Here is a 24,577-nt window from a genome sequence, read left to right as displayed (position 1 = left end):
TATTTTGTTTGTTATAGTATGTTACAGTATTATGGCTGCGGCAAACACTTACGATACTCCCGGTGGTATTCCGTTTTCTAGGATAAAATTTACGGATACGTCGTTCCTACTCAAAAGAGCCGATTACTGAGGAACTCCCTGTAAACCCAATTTATGCAGTCTTATTTAGGATTCCTCTCCTCCAAGCTGTATAATAAGCATTTTGCATATCGAAAAATACAGAAATGAGGCATTGGCGAAGTAGCAAAGTGTTTTGAATGAGATTCAAGAGCAACTACGTGTGGGTTTTAAAACTTCAAAACTCTTCATTATCAGCCCTAGGATTGATCTTATGTTTACAAAGGGGAGCCCCGCCTACAGTGCGTAAAATTAAAAAATCTGAACACGTGGGGATATGAGTAAAAATCAAAGTGTTACATTATCAGGGTAACGCAAGACGTTTAAAAAAATATCTAATGTTAAAAAGCAAGGCTGGACCTTACTTATTAGGTTGCATTTTGGATCCAATAATCCAACACTGGTAGTGTTTCTAACCATTAAACCATTTATTCCTGCTTTCTATAAATTATGTTTATTAGTAATTATATCATAAATATATTCCTTTGGGGCTTTATGTGGAACGCTCGATGTTTAAAAATATCTAAGTAGTAAGATTAGTCTATATAACCATTGTTTTTAATAATTATACAGAGTTATCATAAAAGAATGGTGCGGTTTCAATAATTAATAGGAAGATTTTAGGGAAATTTCTAGGCGTTTTATTGGTATCCCTGAAAGCCTCCAACCCAAAAGTTTGTTTATCAGCAGTTGTAACCACAACGTCAGTACTTGTATTGTTGTTGCGGTGAGTATTTAAGATAAATGAACAGGTTGTTTGTATTTGTAGTATAAAAATAAAATTTGTGATGTATAATTTTTTTAAAATAAATCAACATTTTATTATTTTAAATGTATATTTTGAATTCAAATTTTCCTTTCTTCATGATGGAGATACAGTCATTACTCTACAAACTTCTTATCTGATATGCTTTTTGTGGAGAAAAGAATTAAAAAATGTGGTCCTTGTCAGAAAAAAAATTATTTTAAAAAAAAATTCTTTATTTGTCATTATTTCTACTCAGATACTTCATTTAAACATAACTAAAACATTCACTGAGTGAGCTGAATGTGATCCCCACAATTTTTCTTCCTCGTGGCGCTCAGTTTCTTTGTGCATCTAGCACATATTGCAGTGTTTGAGAAAAAAGCTGTAGTGTGGCCATACATTTGACACTGATCCAATGCATCAGTGGATTGGGGATGAATGTATTTTCATATATGATTTATTTTTTGTATATTTTGATATATATAAAAATATTATTTTTTGATATTTTTTTTTTTTTTTTTGTAAATCATAGATATGGAGGAAAGGTTAACATTAAAATAGAGGAGGAGTAGGTTCTTCCATCCCTATCTTACGATATATAATTCTCTTCACCATCTCTCTTAACACTTGGGGACAAAGCTCATCGACAATTTCATTAACATCCGTCTCTAGATGGACGTTAGTGAAATTATTCTGCAGAGCCCATGCATACAAAGATACAACTGGGTCGATGTCCTCATATCATTCGACTCACTACATAGACCCATCCACCCATTGGCATGACAGTTCCCACCTTGGGCATTTTCAAAGGTGCAGCAAAACCATTGAGTGTATGTGTAAGTAAAAACAGTGTAAGGTGTTGTTGTGTAGTGTACGTGTATGGTGTAAAAAATTCAGCAGTTCAATGGGGTTGGGTGCATTTCATCCGCATTCGGTGGCAGATGAGTGTTTCTCCGTTGATTCCTGTAGGTCTTCACTGTTCTGCTGTCACCTTCAAGTGGTTGATCATGCAAGTCCCACCGGAGACTGTATTATTCTTGGCGGTCCAGTCTTCAAGTGTTGCCAAGGGGAAGGGGTTTTAGTTTGTGAGAGCCCAGCAGGGCGGAAAGTGGCTGGTAGAGTTTTCCTCCCTCTGATGTAAATAAAAACTCAGCCTGAAATGAAATAGTCTGGTGGAACATATTGCTGCAATCCTGAATAAATGACAACATAAAAAATAAGCTAATTTAAATTTTATTTACAAGAAAAATTTACATCATAAGTTTATTTTATTTTTGCTTGCATTAAAACTTTGGATAAAAAACAATAAAAATAATAATAATACTATGCATTATTAATATGCAAACAATAAAGACATTACATAATATTAACAATTTTTTTTTCACTTAAGTAATGAAAAAATTGTGAATTCACATAAACATTACAGTATATAAAAATAGGCTGATTTTGTGTATAAAATATTTTTTTAGTAATAATTATAATAAAAAAATAACTTATATAAACACTGTGAGATATTAAACTAATTTTATAATCTATTTAATAATCTTTTGAGTATTATGTATTTAAATTGGGACATGCAGATATTAAAATTGATATGCAACAGGAGAAATGATACACTTAATTAATTCACACTACTACACGCAACAAAAAGGTTCCTGACCATCTGAATTTCTTCTAATTTAACTAAAATGCAATAGAAAATTAAAAAATAAAATACTTTTATTTTGATTTTTCACTGAATAAAATTACAATAGTTCTATTTGTACACAAAATTACAAATTATTAACAACATGTTATTAGTTTTAATAATTTGTTCAATTTGCATCAATAATCTGTTCTTAGCAACAGTTCAAAATAGAAAGCAAACTTAAAAATAAGCTTTTTATTATTACTTTTATATAAACTATTTTTAATAAAACCTGAATTTATTCAGAAATTAAGAGTAAAATAAACACAGTGTTTTGATAGTAATTAGTGTTAGCAGCTATGGATGTTTTGATTGAAATACTTATTGGCATATGACTGAAATTTTAAAACATGTTTGCTCTCAGTAAAATATATATTTCTGTTAAACTAAAGCCACTGGCTGCAAAATTAAAATCTAGTTAACAGGAAAAACATTGGAAACTACTATTATTAACAACTCAGGTAAAATTTTTTTGTAGGTTTTGGTTTCACAACTTATCTATTACTATTTTACACATGATAAAAGATAATTAGTACATATTGTGGTCAATTATTTTTTTCTAAAAAATTTACATCTTTTTAAATGTTTAAGAAATTACATTTTAATTGATTTATTACAAATTATTTTTATCTTTCTTAAGTTTCATAAATAATTTTTTTTAATACTCATACATACTGTACATACATACAACCACTTGCATACATTACTTATTTTATTATACCCGTAAAAATTATATGAAATTCATATCAACTTCAAGAGCAAACTGTTGTATTTTATATTATTGTCTACACCACATAATATAAACATAAATTTACTAAGCTTGTAATAAAACAATAGCTTTATATAAGACAACAGTAAAAAAACAAAATTTCTTAATTAAGAAGAAAAATAAATATATATATTGTCTGATAGTCCTCTACTTTTCAAATACATAATTTATGGAAAAACTTATCTTAAAAATTCTTACTGACTATAAGCATTAAAATAAAACTAAATCAATAAATAATAGAAATAAACTATTTATATGAAGAATTATTTTTTCCAAATTTTGTATACATGTTAGCAAAATAAAAATGTTTTAAAACAAAATATGATCATTATGGTTAAAAAATCTACATTTATATTTAAATATATCTAGACATTTTTAATGACAGTTAACTTGTAGTTTTATAGTTACAACTCTTAACAGCACAGATGAATTTAATAATCAAGGAATGTATTTCTACAGTCTTAAACTATTATAGAGTTAAGACAATCAGTTATCAGCTACAGTGAATCAATCAGCTTTGAATCTTTAGCAGATTTTCATATTAATATTGGGCTGAAAAAATGCTTCACAATATTTTTATTTACATTACCTCTTTTTTATACATATTAACTGTTAAATAAACATACACAGAGGCAAATTTCTCAAGCTGTTACAACCTTATAAGGTTGTATATTATAATGTGCATCATTATTGTGATCTGTTGCAAAATAAAAAAGCTTGTTTTTGAAGAACAATCTTCAAAAAGATAAAACAACAACCCCATCTAGTTGTTTTGAAGCAACTAGATGGAAAAAATTAAGTTTTATACCAAATGTAACCTTATTCTTTTCTGTTTTTTTTTTTTAGATTTTAGGCTTACTTCTTTTTATGAATAAGGCAATTACAAGGTTTTAAGACAGGTGCCACCACTGCTCAAATAGGTCACCATATCTTTATTCAGTAGAAAGTGCCACCCTGGTGAGAGAAAACATGTTTTTGGTTCTCAGTGGATTATTGATTTTGCAAAATGGATGATAAAATGGAATGAGTTTATGTTACATTTTGTTTGGAAACTGAAAATCAGCTTCGGAGACTTATGAACTCTCTTAAAAATAGCTTCTCGGATTAAATATCGGTTTGTCCAAGTTGATCAAATGTTTTTAACGGTTCAACAAATTCAAAGATGGCTGCAAATCAGTCAAAGATGACTTCTGATCTAACCAGCTTTCCACTTCAAAAACCAGTGAAAACATTATGAAAGTTTGCGATTTAGTGGGTTCTCTGACCATAGTCTTACAATTAAGGAGATGGCTGATTAACTGAATTTAAGTTTCTACATGGTTCAGTCAATTTTAACTGAAAATCTGAGCATGCATTGTGTCTGTGAAATTCATTCCTAAATTGTTGTCAGATCAGCAGCTACAACAGTGACTTTAAGTGACTCATGAACTGATTAATTGGGCTGAAACTGACCCAGATTTTTTAAGTAAGGCCATGAATTATTACCCAACTTTATGGGTATTACCCACAAACAAAGGTACAATCATCGCAGTGGAAGGGTCCAAGTTCGCCAAAATTGAAAAAAGCGTGAAAATGTTGGTGGGTTTCCTTGATTCTACATCACAAATTTGACTCTACGGGAACAGACAGTCAACCAGGAATACTATAAAAGTGTACTTCAGGTGTTTGCAAAACAAAAGGCCTGCACTCTGGGAAACAAGAACTGGGTCCTCCACTATGAAAAAGCACTGGCTCTTATTCTACATCCTCAACTGTATAATTTTCTCAGCCAAATTCCAAATTCCTATGCTTCTGCAATCCCCCTATTCACCTGATTTAGCCCTGTCAAGTTCAACTTATTTCCTAAATTGACATTTTTACTGGAAGGGAATCAATTTGATTCAACTGAAGACATCCAGGCAAATACAGAGGGAGAGGGTTCTTAACACCCTTAACAAAGAAGATTTTCAGGAATGCTTCCTAAAGTGGAAACACCGTTAAGAGTCGGTGTGTTTAGTCAGAAGGAGACTACATTGAAGGAGATCCACCATAACAGCTTCTAAGTGCCATTTTGAAATTACAAGCTCAGTCTTAAAACTTTCCAATCATACCTTGTATGCATAACATGTACCACAATTTGTAGAGGTACATTTATTAATAGATTATATAAGAAATTTGGTGTTGAGGCATATTTAAAAACAATGTTTTACCATAAATCATCAGTACATTTTGAAAATTTATGAAAAGTTTCTAAATATATTACAAATAATAAATAATGGTCATCTAAAAAAACAATATTGCTATTTTAAATTTTGCTACAGATAAAGTTTTTTCATGTTAAATTATGTGGCTTAATAGTGCTATTATATGTAAATAACTTTTACTAACAATCTGCAAGAAAAAAGGATTGTTAGAAAGAGTACGTTAAAAAGAAAGTTAGGAAAGGGTATAATCATTTTATATAAACCAGACTACATGCAGGCATTATTATACTTGTATGAATAGCTGCTTTACTATGGAACAATGTGATACAACTATGTTCTGCTGTAACAAAAAGCTGATATCAGCAGTTTAACAAAAATTATTTTTTCTTTAACTGCAATAAATGTTGTTAACATGCGTGATAGTACAAAATATATTGATAAGTGATAAGTACAAAAAAATCCAAAAGATTTTTTTTTTTTAAATCGTCACCACATAAGACCATATTAGTCAGCAAAATACTTAAAAGATAGATAAAATTCTATTCTGCAATACTTTTGTACACTGATTTTTTATATTATCTGTTAACAAAGTTACTGGGTAGTTTATCAAGAAACAAATTTTATGTGAGCATGCAGGCCTGCACTGCACATCCCTAACCTGGTTAGGTTCATTAAGTTTCTGGATAGTATTCAGTCAGATAGGAAAATCACAAAGGAGATAAAGAAGAGGTGCTGTATGTTTCTAAAGATGGCAAAGGATGAATAAATCGAGGTGCTTACTAAAGAAATGAATATTTTATGGAGAAGCTTAAAAAGGATCAAACTGGACTGCATTCAGAATAATGTGTGATATCTTAGGCATGGAAACAGGTGCAGAAATAGTAGATACAATGCTGCAACAACAGTTATTTAGTTTGGTTTGGACATCAATTTAAATAGTGAATGAAATAAGGCACAAAATTTTGATATGCAATCCAACATGAAAGAAACTCAATGGTCATTCTAGGTGTACAAGTGGTATGAAAATAATGTGCTATGCACACCAGAAATTTAAAGTTAGAGGATATTCATTTTAATTTAAAGTGGTGACTGGGTGTAGAAAGAGTGACAGTAGTAAAAATCCACTAAAAACAATAAAGTAACAAAATTATGGGATGGTAAATTGCACTACCATGAGAATAAATGAAAAACAATAATGAAACGTAAGAACTACATAACACTTATGTCTTTTTATGTGCAATTTGCCATCTCTGAGAGATTTTCTTCTAATAAATTAAAATATCAAGAATAAAGCAAAAATGAGATGTTTTAGTATAATTCAATTTTTTCCATCAAATGGGTTGAATAATATAATTGCTCAAAGATAAACTTTTTCTTTTATGGCGACTACAAAACTAAACACTGAAAAAGTATATAAAAGAAATCCTACTAACACTACACTGAACTACATGTAAAATTTTGATAAATGTCTATGGAAATTAATCAAAATTATCTCATGTTCAAGGATGTTTTAAAAATTATTTACTTTTCCCCATTAGAACATAGCCTGTAAAGCATTTTATAAAAAAATATTTGTATTTTATTTCTGTACATTTAGATATATAAACTTAATTATTCTAATAGATTCATAACACACCTATAAATATCAAAATATAAGGTTAGAAAAATTGCAAATTTTCATCAGTATTTCAAATCAAAATAAAATAAGAAGCATATAACATGCCCTATATTAGCTCTTACAAATATTTTTTCTAATATTTAAACAAAACACTATGCTACTAACATTAATATACTTTGATAAAATTTTAAGAAATCCTTTGGTTTTAAAAAGTAAACAAACTTTCAGTATGAAGAAAGTAAACTTAAGATTGTGCTTTAACAATTCAAGACTTGTTTAATTAATTTATAAAGTGCACAGTAAAATGGCGACCTTCATGGAGAAAAAACAAACAAATAATCACATATAAAATGAAGGTGATGAGATTCAAATTATAAATGAACTGATTAATCTATTTCATTCAATTACCAGGTTTGGTGACTGTAATATGGAAAATTCAAAAGTAAAAAATGGTTATAAAATTATACTGATGCAGTGAGGTTCTCAGCTTTCAATGATTTAATGAGAGTGATTTTGATGGTGGTGAAAACAGTCAGCTTAATTGTGCTGAAGCAATTATTTTACATAAATGGTAAAGTTTTACAGCAGGAATTGTTATTAAAAAATGACAGCAAAAAAATAGCAATTACTATATAACTGACCTTCCAAGTCCAAAAAGATAATTCCAATTGACTATTTAAAATTAGAGTTTTTAACATTTAAAAAATATTTTCAATAACTAATGAACAATATTTCTAAACTATTTTTTTATTTATAAATTATTCAAGTTATAGTGCTTAAGTTGAAGTGAAGAGCATTTTATTTATTTTGAATTGTCAACATTCTACTGTATATATAAAACTATTTTAAAACAAACTGCTAACTGTATATTAAAATCTAATTTCATCTTCATTAACAATTATAGTGTAATCATATTTTCAACAACTATTTTCTATAGCTAACACTTGTAAACATTAACTGAACAGCTAATAAATAAATATATTATTAATTACAAATAAAATATCATATGTATAACATAAATTGATAAAAGCAGTTTCTTTGACACTGCATGTCCTCTTGAACCATGTTAGCTTTATAATCTAGCTGGTGTCTATAAATATGTTACTAAAAATTAAAACTGTCAATTCATATTTTTTATTCGTAAGTCTCCACAATATAATCTAAATAAATGTTAAAAATGCTGTATGATAATTTTAAGGTAAAGTATTATATTTAAGAAAAACACTGCTTCATTGAAGTGAAATAGGCAAAAACTAATAACCCATAATAATAGATAATCATTTTATTACAGTGATAGTTGCCTGAACAGAGTAAAATATTTACTTTCTACATAATATTTATTAAATTCTTTTCCAGAGTATAAAGATTTCAAATATATATATATATATATATTTTAACTATGACCTCCTGTTTCTTTTGAAATAGACTGTTAACACCAAAGACTTGCTTGTAGACCAGTTTTGAACAAGTCTTTGGTGTTTAATGAAAATTAAACATCCATTATTCTCTTCAAAAAATATTTTAGAACATGAGTATTCTGAAAATAACATTAAAACTATTGTACTAATAGTACAATAATTAATAAATTATAAATGTAATGCATGGTAAAGTATGGAATATGTTGTATAAAATTGCACAGATGTTTTTACATCTTTGAATAAAGTAATATAAAAATAAGTTTTAACATGAGGAAAACATTCTAAAAACAACTGTAAGTTACCACAATACATTTAGAACTAACAGCTGATGTCATTTTAGTTATCAGCTCAAGAATTAACTGAAATATACTCATAGTACAAGTCAGGAGTAGTTTATGAATCTTAATTTAATTTGTTATGTTTTAGACAATGGAAACCAGATCATGTATATATAAAAACGACTAGTATAAAAATCTAAAAAAAGTAAAATATATAAAAAAAATTAATACTTAGTTCAGAATATTTTCCCTTTTAAAGCAATTAAAGAAAAGAAAAAAAAAAAAAAAAAAAAAAAAAAAATAGTAAAATAAAATCATGTATCAAGAAGGCAGCTTCTTATTCTATTCATTTTATTGTGAAATGCAGCTTGTAAGACAGTTCCCGTTTCCAAAAGAAGAGAATCTAGTATCGATAATGAAATTTTATTTTTAATGGCATTTTCATCCAGTGAAAAATCAGTCCACTCCTGTTCTTCTTCTTGGGATTCCCTGACCAACAATTCATCCACTTTATCTCTTTTTTTCCTTGACCACCTAATAATCAAATTTTCTTTAACACTTCTAGTCTCAAATCCAAACAAAACCTTTACTCTGTCGGTTACAATATGTTTTATTATTTCACCTGTTTTTTGCGGAATCCAGCACTTTCTTTTATATTCAGTTTTTTCCCACGGTAAAAGATTTTCATCTTGGCCAGAATCAATAGCTTCTAAAATTAACTGGCGGGTTAAATCAAACAAAAATCTTTTATAAATACTTCTTGGAGAATCATCAAGTGCCAGAAGTTTGTTAGGTGGCTGCAATTTTGAGAGGTCATTACCTTGGGAATGTGCTGAGTAAAGATAGTCTGTAGTTGTATATACTATTGCTAAAATATCTTGGTGATTAGTTGGGATGCAAGCCTGACCAGGAGGTGTGTATGGTGGTGGTGGTTTGTTCGGTATTTCACGAACGTAATAATATGATGGAATGTGTTCATCATACCCAATCTGACCAGCACTAGCCCGCTCCAGCTGTTGAATCTGCAATAAGTAAAAAAAAGACAAAAATTTAAAAAATATTAATATGTTAATTACTGAATCAAATATACCAAATCAGAAACAAACGACAGAAGTTATAAAATAGATAAATATTAAGTACATTCATAAATTTTATAGTTAACAATTTTAATCAATACCTGTGGATAAATAAATTTTTTTTATTTATAAGAGTTTAGGATTATTATCTGTTTACTTAACTCAACTAAATAGAAACTTCATTTTAGAATTGCAATCAAAAACCTCATGTCATTTAATGAGGATTCATAAGTACAAATTTTATCTAATTTATTATTTATCGTAATCAAAGTAGCCTTAATTGTATTAGAAGCACTCTCAATAATATTGTAATTAACTGCCTTCAAAGACCCTCAAATTTTTACATATACACTTTTTTAATTTATTTTAGCAGTTGTTTGATGTTAACAGTTGACAAACCATTATCAAAATCTTCCTATTCTCTTGCTGAAGACAATACTTGTATTTGGATTATGTTAGGAAATACTGCTGTAGGAAATAATCTAATAAGACTGAGATCAATGTTATAAATCTTGTAATCAACAGACTAAAAAATAAAAAATACATTGTAAAACAAAACTTAATTTTATCAGTATAGTCATTTCTTTGAATAAAATTATGACTGTGGTCAGTCATAACTAGGAAGTTTTTCTAATTGTTTATTCTAGATCACTTAACAAAATTATACATTCTTAATGGCATTAATAAAACTGTATATTAACTTACCTCTTGTTCAATTTGAAGTTGTTGTAATCGTAGTTCCTCTGCCTCCTTACAGGTGCGTCCCAATCCCATATCTTCGTCCAACCAGATGCTTTTCACATCCACCTGAAATGATAAAATTACAGAACGATCTTAAGAAAAACATTTATTAAAGAATGAAACACTTTTATAAAGTGAAACCGATTAAAAGAATATAAAAAAATGTCTACTTACAAATTATTTGAAATGTGTTGTGAAATTTTATATAACTGCAGATATAAAAATTTTGAACAAAATGGAGTAAAGGAAAAAATACACACACACAGAGAAAGAGAGAGAGATATGAGTCTGTTAAAAAGAGGAACTTTTTTTATACAGATTACTTAAACTTATCCATAGAAACTATGGTCAATAGAAAGATAATTCACAAGAAAATCCAAGACAATTATTTAAAACTCCATCATTTTCTGGATTTGTAATTATTTATATAACTACTTAAAAGAAGCAATTATCTGGAAATATTTATATTTTTTCAGCACTTTGGCTATTTAATGAACTAAACATAGTATTCTTTTTATAATTATCAACTTCTGTTTTTTTTTTTTTTAAATAGGAGATTGTGAAAACAATTTTTTTTACACTTTGTATTTTCATTTAGGAAGAAATGAAAATACAAGTATTACAAAATTACAGTAATTAAACACTGCTGATAAATATTTTCTTTGATTATAGTAATTTTTTAATGCAATTTAAAGAAAAAACTCAACGCTGAATGCATAATGATTCTATTAGTGCATTTCAACACCTTTGTTATTTAACAATTCTTCAATGAAGAACTGAATAAAATTATCAACAATTTAATATGTTAAATGATTATTTTATCTAGTTGTATTATAGCAATAGTTTAATAATTACTATTTCTAAGAAGATATTTAATAATAAGTTACTCCTAAAGAAGTAGAGGGTTTGTCTGTGATCATAGCAGCTATACAACAATTTTTTGAAGAACATATTTTAATTTAAAATTTAAAAACAACATAAATTTAATCAAGGCAAAATAAGATAAATGTAAAACCTAACATCATAAATGACAAAGTAGAAATTGAAAAAGAACAATTCTTAATTTAGTAACTGACTGTAATTTAATTTCACATAATCATACCAAAGTGATATTAAATAAAATGAGCTCCAAATTATTTGCAGTTAGGAAAATTACTCAATTATCCCATACTTTGGAGTTAAAACATTTTTCCCATGCTCATTACTGTATTACACATGGAATTTATATATTTGATGTTAGAAATAAGAACTTTAATGAGATTTAAAAATCTCATTAGATTTTTAAATCTCATTAAGATATAATATTATTATATATTATTAGATTAAGATAACATGAAATTAGAATAGTTTAATTTAAAATAAAAGTCTGTTAATATCATTTTAAAATGTAAAAATCTTAACTGTGTTATAATTTTAATTATATGATGCAATGAAAATACGGTTCTTTTTTTAAATTTCTTTTTGAATGTGTTTTTGCTTTGAATCTTTGTTAAGTTCAAAGAATGATTGTTTTCTGTCATTCAAAAATATAAATTTTGTGATAAATATTCTGCCAAATCCTGATTGTCTAAAGCCAAACAAAAACAAGGAAAACATTTTTTTTGTAGAGATTTTGTTTTTTGGGTATTTGTATTGAAACTTATAAAAAAACTAACATTACATAAGTGGTAGACTTAATTCTTGAATATTTCATGGATTAAATTGAAAAGATAAGAAAACACAGTGGAGTAGCAGGTGTGATAAAAATTATAAAGAAATTGAAGTGGAAATGTGCTGGCCACCTGGCAAGGTTGGAAGATATTAGGTGGAAAAAACAAGTTAAATTTTGGAAACCTTTCTATGGGAAAAGAAAAGAAGTAGACAGAAAAAATGATGGAAAGATGATCTGAAGGAGGCTGAAAGTATAGGTTGGCATTAGACAGAGAAGCATGGAATATTGGAGGAGAGGCCTATGCATAGTAATGGCCCTGATTTCAAATGTGAATGTTAAACAAATGACAGTTAAATGAAGAAATAATTTAATAGGTAGGTCAAGTGTTATTATTAATATATTTCTTGATGTACATTCAAGTTTGTGAAATTTTGTTCACTTATATATATCTACAATAAAAATTTAACACTAATACCAAATAAAAGGCTTATTTATTTATTTTAATGAAAACACAATGAATTCTGTGCAACTATCTTTTGTCTACAAACATACTGGTATAACATAGTTTTGTTTCTATTTTATAAATTTACCTAATTTTTGTGGTTAAATAATATAACTGAGGATTATGTTGTGCTTATTAGTTTAGTACACAATTTTTATCAAATCTAGAATAGTTCAAATGCACAGAGCTCATGAAATGTAAATTGTGCAGACATCATGAACTCAACACACGGAAAAAGTTTTTATTTCAAAAGAATAAATGTTTTGAAATTATAAAAACACATACAACTTACTCAACAAACACATCAATGATCAAATACATTACTAAGTCTACCACTTATGTAATGTTAGTTTTTTATAAGTTTCAATACAAATACCCAAAAAACAAAATCTCTACAAAAAAAATGTTTTCCTTGTTTTTGTTTGCCTTTAGACAATCAGGATTTGGCAGAATATTTATCACAAAATTTATATTTTTGAGTGACAGAAAACAATCATTCTTTGAACTTAACAAAGATTCAAAGCAAAAACACATTCAAAAAGAAATTTAAAAAAAGAACCATATTTTCATTGCATCATATAATTAAAATTATAACACAGTTAAGATTTTTACATTTTAAAATGATATTAACAGACTTTTATTTTAAATTAAACTATTCTAATTTCATGTTATCTTAATCTAATAATATATAATAATATTATATATATATATATATATATATATATATATATATATATATATATATATATATAAAAGGCAAGGTGATTCCTCAACCTTTTTAGATCCATGATCCCTAAAAAGTAAAAAATATATATATATAATGAATATTTTGCAAACTCCCAACCCCAACCAAATAAAACCTAGTTAAAACTATTTAGCCATGTTGATAGCGATGGGAATGAATATGCATGTGTATGAAATGTACAAAGATGAGCAATTTACAGGTTCCAACTTGTGTAAAAGCTCCTGTAATTTAGTCTGCTTGCATATTATTTACTGTGAGAGCATCATGTTTGAACATGCCTATGATACATTTGAACATCATATTCTTAGCAATATAAAAGAAACGTAAAGGTTTGCAGAACATCAGTTTAGCTTTGAATCTGAAGTGTGCGTTTGGTGCCTTTATTTAAGTTTTTAAAACTGTAGTTTCATTGAAAATAATAATAATTATTAAGGTTTTGGTTTTTTAATATGCGATCAAACAAGGTAACTGTTTTTTTTTTTAGAATAGATTAGATTCTTATGCAAAATGTGAAAAAACAAAGTCAGCCATCTATATCCAGTGAATTGATTGGTAAAAAGACAAGATTTTACAATAACAGTTATTTAAATGGTTTTACCACACTGGATGAAAAGCCATAGTGCATTGTTAATTTCCAAGTCCTTTCTGATGATAGCATGAAGCCATACAAATTAATTCAACACTTGGAAACTAAACATCCAGATCATAGAAACAAACCCTTGAGATTTTTTGAAAAAGAATTACATACTTTGAGAAATCAACAAGCTTCTATTTGTAAATCAAAACATACTGAAGCATCTTATCTCGTAGCAATAATAGTAGTTAAGCTGTTCAAACCCCATACATTTGCAGAAAACCTCATATTACCTGCTACAATTGATATGGCCATTGTTTTATTAACAGGCATGGAAGAAGCAAAAAAAAATAGAAAAAAAATTCTGCTTTTTAACAACACATTATCAAGGTGAATCAATGACATGGCTGTCAGTGTTTCCATTCAGATAAATCAACAAGTAAATTTTTTAATATTCAATTTGATGAATCAACAGATGTGGCAAACACTTCTGCGGCTGAGGTTGCCAAGCCGGTGTCCATTGTGGCTTATGCTGATGATGGGCTCCTGCTGGTCGAAGGATGCTCACGGAGGGAGGTTGAGTTCCAAGTCACTCAGGCTTGCAGGATACTTGAGCTGTGAAGTCATCAACATAAGACGACTTTCAGCCCGAAGAAGACCACTATGATGCTCTTCAAAGACCGTTTGGCAGTGAGGCAGCAGTTCGTGTTTTGATGGCAGGCCAGCACATAAAATAAGTTCAGGCTCAAAAATACCTCGAGCTGTTTCTTGATGAGAAAATGCAATTCAAACAGCACCTTCACTACGTTGTGAAGAAGGCCTGTAGTGCCTTCTTTGGTATTTGACAGGTGGTCAATCCTGATTGGGATCTTAATTTTAAGACTATGAGTATCCTGTATAAGGGAGTCTGCAAGGCAGTTATGCTATATGCAGCGCCTGTTTGGGCAGATAGGCTAAATATTAAAAGCTATCAGGAGATACTGTTGACGGCTCAACACCTTATACTTTTAATGGTAGTGGGTGGCTACTGTATGATTTCACGGGAGGCGATCTTGGTGATTGCGGGCGTGAAACCGATAGACTTGATTGCGTCAGAGCGGTAACAGCATTAAGTCGCCAAGAAGTTAGGTGAGTTAACTTCTGACAAAGTTCGGGAAATTGAACAACATGGTAATGCTTTGTGACAGGCCAGATGGGATGGGGCAGAGGGTGAGCATTATACGCATGGTCTGTTTCCTGATATTGTTAGTTTACAGGGTGCCTCTTGGGAACACCTGAATAAGTACGTGACACAATATCTTTCTGGGCATGGCGCTTTCCAGGACAGGCTGCAGAGGTTTGGCCTGGTGAACTCAGGAATGTATCCGCAATGCAGACAATTGGACGATATACATCATGTTCTGCATGTCTGTTCAAAGTATGAGTTGATATGTACGGAGACTATCTGTCGGCTTGACATTACCGGGTCGGCGCTGGATCTCTGCGTCAACTGGTGAAACCAGGCCAAATGGACAATAGTTGAGAATTTTATACACTATTTGTCAAAAGAATGGATTCCTGAGGGCATTTAGGGTGCCACCTGGGCCTTCCCACATTCTTCTTTTGTTTGTTTTGTAATTGGTAAGTTTTAAGGTTTTACAGTTGGTTTTTTTTGTTGTAACTGAGTGGTGAACTCACTCTTTTGCCTTCGGGTAGGTAGTGGATTTCAGTTCTTTTCATATTTTGTTTACTCAGTCTTGTTTGAGACTAGTGTGATTTTTTTTTTCTTTTGGGATAGTAGTACACCACTGGGATTGTCACATGTGGTATTCGCATCAGTGGCATCCTAACTGAGGCAAGAACAAGGCCAAAGGTTTTGAAGATGATCTTTGGTAGAGCCCAAAAGGGCTAGGTATGGAGGAGGTGACTACCAATGTCACATAGTGGGTGTCTTCCCCTACGAGTTCAGTTCTTATATTTTGTGAGATATGATTGTGATAGGGACAGATCAATCAAAGAAAATATATTCTTTTGCAAATCAATACCTGGCCATGCAACAGGACAATAATTTTTGATGTTTTTTATGAAGCTATTAAAATCTACAAAATAGATTGAACAAAATGTATTGCAGTATGTAGTGATTGTGCAGATAACAGGAAAGAACAGAAGATTTCTGAAAAAATTAAAAGATCGTGTAACACCAAGGGTGGAATGGATGCACGCTTCTTTCACAGACATGCTTTTATCACAAAATATATGCCTGAAAATTTCAAATAAATTCTTTGTAAAGCTGTAAAAATGGTTAATTTTATTAAAAGTTGACCATTACAGAATAGGCTGTTTGCTAAACTATGCGATGAAATGGGTGAATAGAAAAACTCTCTTCTTTTCCATACAGAAGTCTATAGTTATTGTGGAAGAAAATGTTAACTCCATTATTGGAATTGCAAGATAAATTAATAACAATTTTCCAGGATAAACAAAGTCATTTTCAATTTTTTTTACAAAATAATGAGTATATGTTACTGTCGGCTTACTTATAGCTGATATATTTTCATGTTTGAACAACTTGAATGTGAATTTTCAAGAACGTGATAAAACATTTTATTAATGACAAAGTTCATACTTTCATTAAGAAGCTTGATATCTGGATTATTCGCCTTCAAAGCAAAAATTTTGATATGTTTCCATTCACTTCTGATTATACTGAGAAAAATTTAGATAAAGAAGACATTATTCACCACAGTTTGGATAACATGAAGATGCATTTGCATGAGCTAAAAATTCAGTTGGCAGAGTATTTCCCGGATAAAAGTGATTTCTTGAAGAGATGGGTACTGAATTCATTAAGTGAAAACATTGTTGTAGCTGCTAAGTTATCAGTTAGATTCACAACCAGCTCATCAAAATATCTGCCTATAAAACGTGACAACTACAATTCACATCTGAAAATTTAAATACGTTTTGGGTTGTTCATTGAAGTGAATATGAGAATTTAATCAAAGAAGCATTGAAAATCCCTTTTGCCACATCTTACCTCTGTAAAAAGGATTTTTCATCTATGGTTATGCTAAAAACTAAATATAAGGATCATCTTTTATCATTTGAAATCAATTTGCTTTTGTGCAGTTCTAACATAGATCCACTTATGGAGAAACTTTTAAATGAAAAACAAATGCAACCATCTCATTAATCTATTTTCCTTACATGTATACTTATACATGGAAGTTATAATAAATGATTTTTTCCATCGTTTCATTACTGTTTATATGAAAAGTTGGAGGCTAATTTCACAACCCCCTTTCATATCATTGTGACCCCAGGATAAGAAACAATGTTTTACGGCGAATCCATTAAAAACAGCATCACTTACACTAAGAATAAGACATAATACAATATTTAAAGTTTCATGCATCACAATCCTGTTAAAATGAACCAAATTTTTTAATCATTACAAAATTATCAGTCACAAAAACATAATATAATACAATACATTCGAATAATCTAAGTAAATAAACACCACACCATATATAATTTTCATTTTTGCATTCTGTAATAATCATATATATTTATACCCTAAAAAAAAATTTATAACTGTGCTAATCTTATCGTTGTTTTTGCGTATCAACATTTTGGAAGTACTACTTTAAATTAATCAGCTTTAGGTCATTTTCATGGGAATGAAAATAAAACTATTCAGTGAATTTAATGTACTAACCTAATTTGAAATAATACTATAAATTATGAGCATAATACTATGATTATTTATACTACACCAGTATCAATTTTATAAATTTTTCCCATGTCTTAAAATATCTTGTAAGAAAATCAATTTTCATGGGATGATCAAACTGTATGATTTTGTTTTACTGTAACAAATCAAACAATTTTAGTTGGAAGGTTACTGGTTTAGGATTACATTTAAGTTATTCTTCTGACTTATTTTACATTCATCATTGAGTTCCAATTGCCACTATAAATAAAAGACTTTTTATAAAACCAAAAAATCTATTCTGTTGATAAATTTTAAAATATTAATAAAAAAATTATGCATTTTCTTTATCCTTGTTTAGAATAATAAATAATCTCTTTTCTAATTTTATTAATTTATATTAATCTAAATAAAACATTTATTTATTTAATAATAAGAATGATTTATATTAATTACTAACGCAAATACATTTTTCCTTATTAAATTCAAATAATAACTGTAGTAAATTATGGTGAAAAAAAATTTATTGAATTATTTTAGTACTTATCAGTTAAGATTTCATATAGTAATGATGTAAAAGCACGAGATAAATTTTCGAAATAACCCAACATACCAACTGGGTATACAAAATTAAAGATTATTTTGAATTTATAAGAGTAATTAAAATTATTTATGTAGCCACTGGGGTTTGGTGATTATAAAAATAAAACTATGACATTACCTATTGAAGAAACACTAAATTACATTTTATTTACAGTGGGATGGATAGTAATATATAACTGAACTATATATAAAATATAATTTCTAAACCAAAAAATAAATAACTAGTCTATATAATTAAAATACAGGATTTAATTACTTACAGTTTTTTGAAGTTTTAACAAAATTTTATTTGACATAAAACAAATAGGAAAATTAGACATTTTAAATAACACTGGTGGTAATAATTAATTTCCATTTTGAAAACTTTTTAATTTTATTTAGATCAAACTATCCTTTCATCTGAATAAATTATAAAACGCTTGTTAAAAAAATATAGCTATTATGAAGAAAATAACAGAAACAAAATGGCAGGAAAAGGGGAAGAGTAACTTTATCACTGGGCTGGGCTAAAGGGATATGTAACTAATCCAGAGGACAGTTATATACTGAGGTGTATAAACTGTAGCAAAACTATACTACACTATTAATACAATCAAAACTTTCTTTCTCTTTCTGTTACGTCCACCCTTCTATAAACATGAATACTAGCATAACAAAAGTAACACACATGGGTATCCATGTATGTGCACACATGCACTCATACTCTCTCACAAAATGTTGAAAAAGAAAAATAATCTTTTTCATAAGAAAAAACAATTTTTAATAACTGTATTGTTATAAGAACACTTTTGATATAAAATAATATGATTTTTTAGTTAAAACAGGTTCACTACAAAAAGCTTCTCAAATAACAGTTAACCCCAACCACCATAGAAGAGTGATAATGAGAAGAGTGTGAATTTAGAAGTGTGTCTTTAATCCACAAAGTTGCAGGCTGAATTTTATCAAGACAAGGTATTTTTTGTATGAAAAAAAATTCCACTTCATATTCCCATGCACAAGGTGCATAGGTGCTTACGTGTGAATTAAAAAAAGAAATATTTTTAGATGTTCTAGTTTCCTATATAAAACCATAATTTTCAATAAAAATTGGATAAAAAATATAACTCTTACGATAATTATAATAATCACAACACAATTTTCTTTTAAGTAAATGTGTGTTTTTACATGATACAATATAAGAAAAAATCTGATGTGGCCACCACGTAACTTCCTTGTAAGCCGATTAAATTACATATATACATTTTTTTTTAAATTAAAAGTATATAAAATTTTATTTCATTAATAACTTCTGATATTTTTCATACTTTTTTTTTATTGTAATTATTGAACTATATTTGTAATTTTTTTTTTACAATGTGAGGTTAATTAATTATTAATAAACCAATATATTTAAATTAAAAAAAAAGGAGATGAAGTCCATTTGAACTGATGTGCCTTCTCCTAAGATCTAAATAAAAAAATTTATTTGGCTAAAACTCTGGAACCAATGAAAATAAGTATAACTTATGGTATATTGTTAAAAAGCTCTCAATGAGGGCTTATAACTTCAGTTAAGAAAAAATCCAAAATCCTAATTTTTTTGGATTATGGGCTTTTTTGGACACTTTTTGTTCAGTCGATTGCAATCAAAAGGGAGGTGTACAATTAGATGTTACAACAGTCCTAAATCCAAAATTTCAACATCCTACAGCTAATAGTTTTTGAGTTATGCGAGATATGTACATACATACATCACGCCAAAACTAGTCAAAATGGATTCAGGGATGGTCAAAATGGATATTTTTGTTGAAATCTGGAAACTGAAATTTTTCGCAATCACAATACTTCCTTTACTTCATACAAGGAAGTAAAAAGAATGGGATTTAATAAATTTTATGCAAAAATAAATAAGCAACAGGTGTCTTAAAATCTGATTAGAATCTGAACATAAATAACTGTATAACAGACTTAAGTTATATTTTCTTAGACAGACATTCAAACTGCGCTCCAATGGTGACAATACAATGTTTTAACCAGCGAAAACCCTCTTCTGCTGAATACCTTCAACACTAAGCATAGGTGTACTGTAAACCATACTTTTTAGGATTTCACAAAAGTATAAATCTACTGGGTTTAAATCAGGTGATCTTGTGGGTCAAGTTATCGATCCTGCACAATCAATCTACTTTTAAGGGAAGTAATTGTCAAAGTACTGAAGCGTGATGGAAAATCATTGTCCATGAACCTCATCATGTTATTCTTAGTTAACAGAGGAACTTCATCCAAATGATGCAAAAGTTTCCTAAAAAATGTCATTATAATCATTCAAACATGCTGGTATGGAATGGACCAATCAGTGAACTGCCAATGACAAGTACCAAAGTTTATTGAATTTATTGGTAAAACCTTGATTGCGTGATACATGAGGATTATCATGTGCCCATGATTGTTATTGTGAAGATTGAGATTTCAATTTGGTTAAATCCAACTTCATCAGTGAATACTACTACAGTAGGAAATTGAAGATTAGTTATAAGTTTTAAAAAAATTACCTCATAAAATGCTTATGAGGTAATTTATAAAACTTTTAATGGAACAAAATGACACCTAATTTTTTAAACTGTTCGACAAACAAACAGCCATATTATTGTAGAATATTGATAATTTTCATCAATCACTCTTTGTCATAATATGGACACAGTTGTTGGTTACACAGAATTCTCCAGTCATACGATCAACTTGTTCACATAATGCAACCCTTCTCCTACTGTCTTCTGGATTTTCTCCAATAAGTTCCAATATCTGTTTTTCCAACCCAGCATTTTTGACTTGCAGTCTTCCTTGATCTTGGGCTCTATGAGAAAAGAAATCTGGTTTCTCATAACGTTATATTCAGAATTACAAAAAGTATTTCACTGAATAGTGATTAAGAAAATGATCTGCATACACATGGCATGCTTCAGCTTGATTGCAGTCTCCCAGTTCATATGAGATGTCAAGGAAAGAATAAATTTCCATTTTTACAAAAGAAAAACTGACCTCAAAACAATGTTACTAATAATAGATTTTGAACAAAGAGATAAATTTACAAATTGTAACAATGAAAATGAAAAAAAACTTAATAGAATACAAATAACTGATTACTCAATAGAGCAAATAGATAATAAATAAATATTGTATTCAGTAGAGCAACTGAAACTGAAACTGTTTATTCAGTAAACAATACAATTGTGATATTGTTGTTGCTAAATTTATTTCATTATTTATTAAGAACTATTAATTATATTTATTAATAAATTTAATATTATTATTAATAACTAAATGTTTAAGTATTTCAGTTTAGAAATGTTTTTGGTGGAATAAAATGTAGCTGAAAATTTATTACAGAAGGATAATGAAGGAGAAATTACCATTTTTTCATAGAACAGTTTTGTTCACTTTTTTAATGATGAATCCAAAAATAAATACTCAGTTACACTTTTTTGTTAAGCAATGTATAATTCTCTTTTTCAAAAATAATTATTATACTTTTTCCTACTTCCATGTTTTTAAAGATATAAAAAGGTGTGAGAAAAATTATGAATTGTCTATTTACATGTTTTATTATTAAATTCTCCTTTCAGTTTGTTAATGTAAAATAAAATATTAGATGCTTGGATCCAAATATATTTTCTTTTGATCAACTCATTGTTACCGATTTTCAATTTCAAGAGAATGATTTAAAATAAAAAGTATTCACATATCAGTCACTTTGACTGCTGATGATACTGCTATGAAAATATAGATTAAACTCAGATACAGAACCAGTAAAATCACATAGAAAAATCATGTGATCAAATTTTAGATTCAGTTATTTACATAGCCTAATAATATCTTATAAGAAGTATGGTACTTAACACATAATAATTTAGAGTTTAGCTTGTGTCATCTAATTTCAGCACTTAAAACTTTAATCAGATGAGCCAACTAATGTAATATTAGATTGGATTAATTTCCTGTGAGGATGGAAAATAAACATCAATCCTTGGTAGATTTGATAAATAAATACATCAACACATTATATTAAATTAATTATGCAACTTGGTGTGCTATTCACAGATAAAAAACAAACTGCCTCAGAATTTTCCTGACAATCTGGAAAAACTTTGATCAAAATAAATAAAATTATAATAAAAAAGGAGAATTGCTTAGTCGTACTAATATATAAAATAAAATAAATGTAAAGCAAATATTTGAAAATAATAAATGATTAGTACAAAATGGAATAATAATCTGCAAGATATTTATAAAATTATTTTAGTACATATTTTTAATTTTATTTAGATGTTGCATAAAATTTCAATCTTTTTTAGTTGTATTCTTTATATTTCATCAACATAGCAACATTGCTTTGTAAAAGAATATCTTTTTAAAGAATTCTATATAAACTGGTGGGTAGATCTTTTAAGAGAGTTAGTAATTCATTAAAAAGTGGTCATCAAAATCAATTAATAAGCCTCTTTTTCATAGACCAAAACATTATTTTCATCATTACCCTTCTTTCCTTTTATCCAATTATTATTATGTTAGGCTGTGGATTATAGATGTATGCTTAACTCCGTTCCTTCTTAAAATCTTTCTCCATCTGTTTTCTTTTTCAGGTCTTACTTTTACAATTTAATGACTGACGGTTGTCATCTAGATCTTCTAACAATTATACTTAGATTAACATTTTTTTTTAAAAACTCATTCACTTGAGCATTCTCTCTGTTCCATATCATAGTCTGCCCAATTCAATTCCATCCTATAATGATGGGTATCTTCCCTTATTAACAGATCATACATTAAAAGTTTTTCTCTTATTGCAGAATTTTTTATTGAATCTCTTCTTGTCTTTGTTAGCATGCTTCTAAAAACTTCAACTCAGTCCTCTGAATTCCAGTTTCTTCTCTCCTGTAATCACTCAAGACTTAATCTTATATTAGAATGTGGATGTAGTAACTGGTAAAAATTCCCAATTTTTGGTACTTTAATATCCCATCAGCATTCCAGTACAACTAATCTTCCAATACTGTCTGAAAAGACTATATATATATATATATATATATATATATATATATATATAATGAAATATTTCTTATAAACTCAAAATAATCTAGTTACCATTTAAGTACAAATAAACTGTCCCCAGCTGTACGAATGGTATTTGGATTTTTTTTTTAGTAGCATAAACATCAAAGTTTGCTGATGAACAAACACTGTGTATGCATTGTTTTAGAGAAAATAATAACTACATTTAAAAATGCAGCAAATAGTACAACATTTTTATCAAAACTTAATTCAAAAAATTATCAATGTGTGAGATAATCATACTTAAAAATGTTTCTTTTTGAGGGAGGGGTTAAACTCAATATTATACATATTTCCACGGAAAATTAATGTACTATGACATCAATGGAAAAAGGGCATTATCAGCTGTTTGTGGGTCATCTGAAGCACTTGAAGGATCCATTTTTTTTTTTTTTTATGTAATGAACCTTTTGTTGAAAGGAATACAATATAAGTCCTACTGTAATAATGAAAATTAAATGGATGAACTTTAAAATTATAAATAGTTAATTGCCTTAAATTAATTACAGTAATAAACATTTAAAAAAAAAAAATCAAATTTATAAAATAATACAAAAATCAGGTAGGACAGACCAGTCTAGCCTACAGACTGTATATTGTGGGTGTATGTTTAGCTATTTATGTTAAGGGCATGTAGCCAACTTAATACGGAAGAGGAGGGGAGAGAAACAGGAGGCAGTTAAAAAGAAAGAGCAATCTCTTGACCCACGTGTAAACACAATAAATAAAATACACAGACATACGCATGCAAAGAAGTAGATAAAATAGAAAAGAGAGAGAAAGTAGAAACTAAAAAAAAAGAGGCAAAACAACCATCATAACATCCATTAGACACAGTTATGAGACAGCTCTATACATTTAAAACATATGAAAACATTTTGACTATATTTCTATATACTGTAACTTCCCTTCACAATGTACAGCAATTGTCACTACAAATAACATATATTTTTTATATATGTATAAAAATCAGTTTATTAAAATAATAAACTAACTGAATAAAGTGTGCGACTAGAAATTAATAAATGTAATTAATTATGTGTAATCATATTACACAAATATATTAAACACAATCTAGCTATGCA

At 28.5% G+C, this 24,577-nt stretch overlaps 1 protein-coding gene across 1 annotated transcript in view; it reads right to left on the bottom strand.

The window, feature by feature from the left end:
* Positions 1–9,132: 9,132 nt before the first annotated feature.
* The window catches only part of LOC142329480 (uncharacterized), a 72,389-nt gene continuing 56,944 nt past the window's right edge, over positions 9,133–24,577 (bottom strand). The window contains exons 14-15 of the mRNA XM_075374150.1: positions 10,600–10,701; positions 9,133–9,840 (exon numbers count right to left, since the gene is read on the bottom strand). Coding sequence (XP_075230265.1) covers positions 9,133–9,840; positions 10,600–10,701 — 810 coding nt within the window. The remainder of the gene's footprint in view (positions 9,841–10,599; positions 10,702–24,577) is intronic.

The sequence above is a fragment of the Lycorma delicatula genome, chromosome 8, assembly GCF_047948215.1.
Source record: "Lycorma delicatula isolate Av1 chromosome 8, ASM4794821v1, whole genome shotgun sequence".
NCBI lineage: Eukaryota > Metazoa > Arthropoda > Insecta > Hemiptera > Fulgoridae > Lycorma > Lycorma delicatula.
The sequence above is the reverse complement of the archived record's forward strand: the minus strand, read 5'-3'. Positions and strand labels throughout refer to the sequence as shown.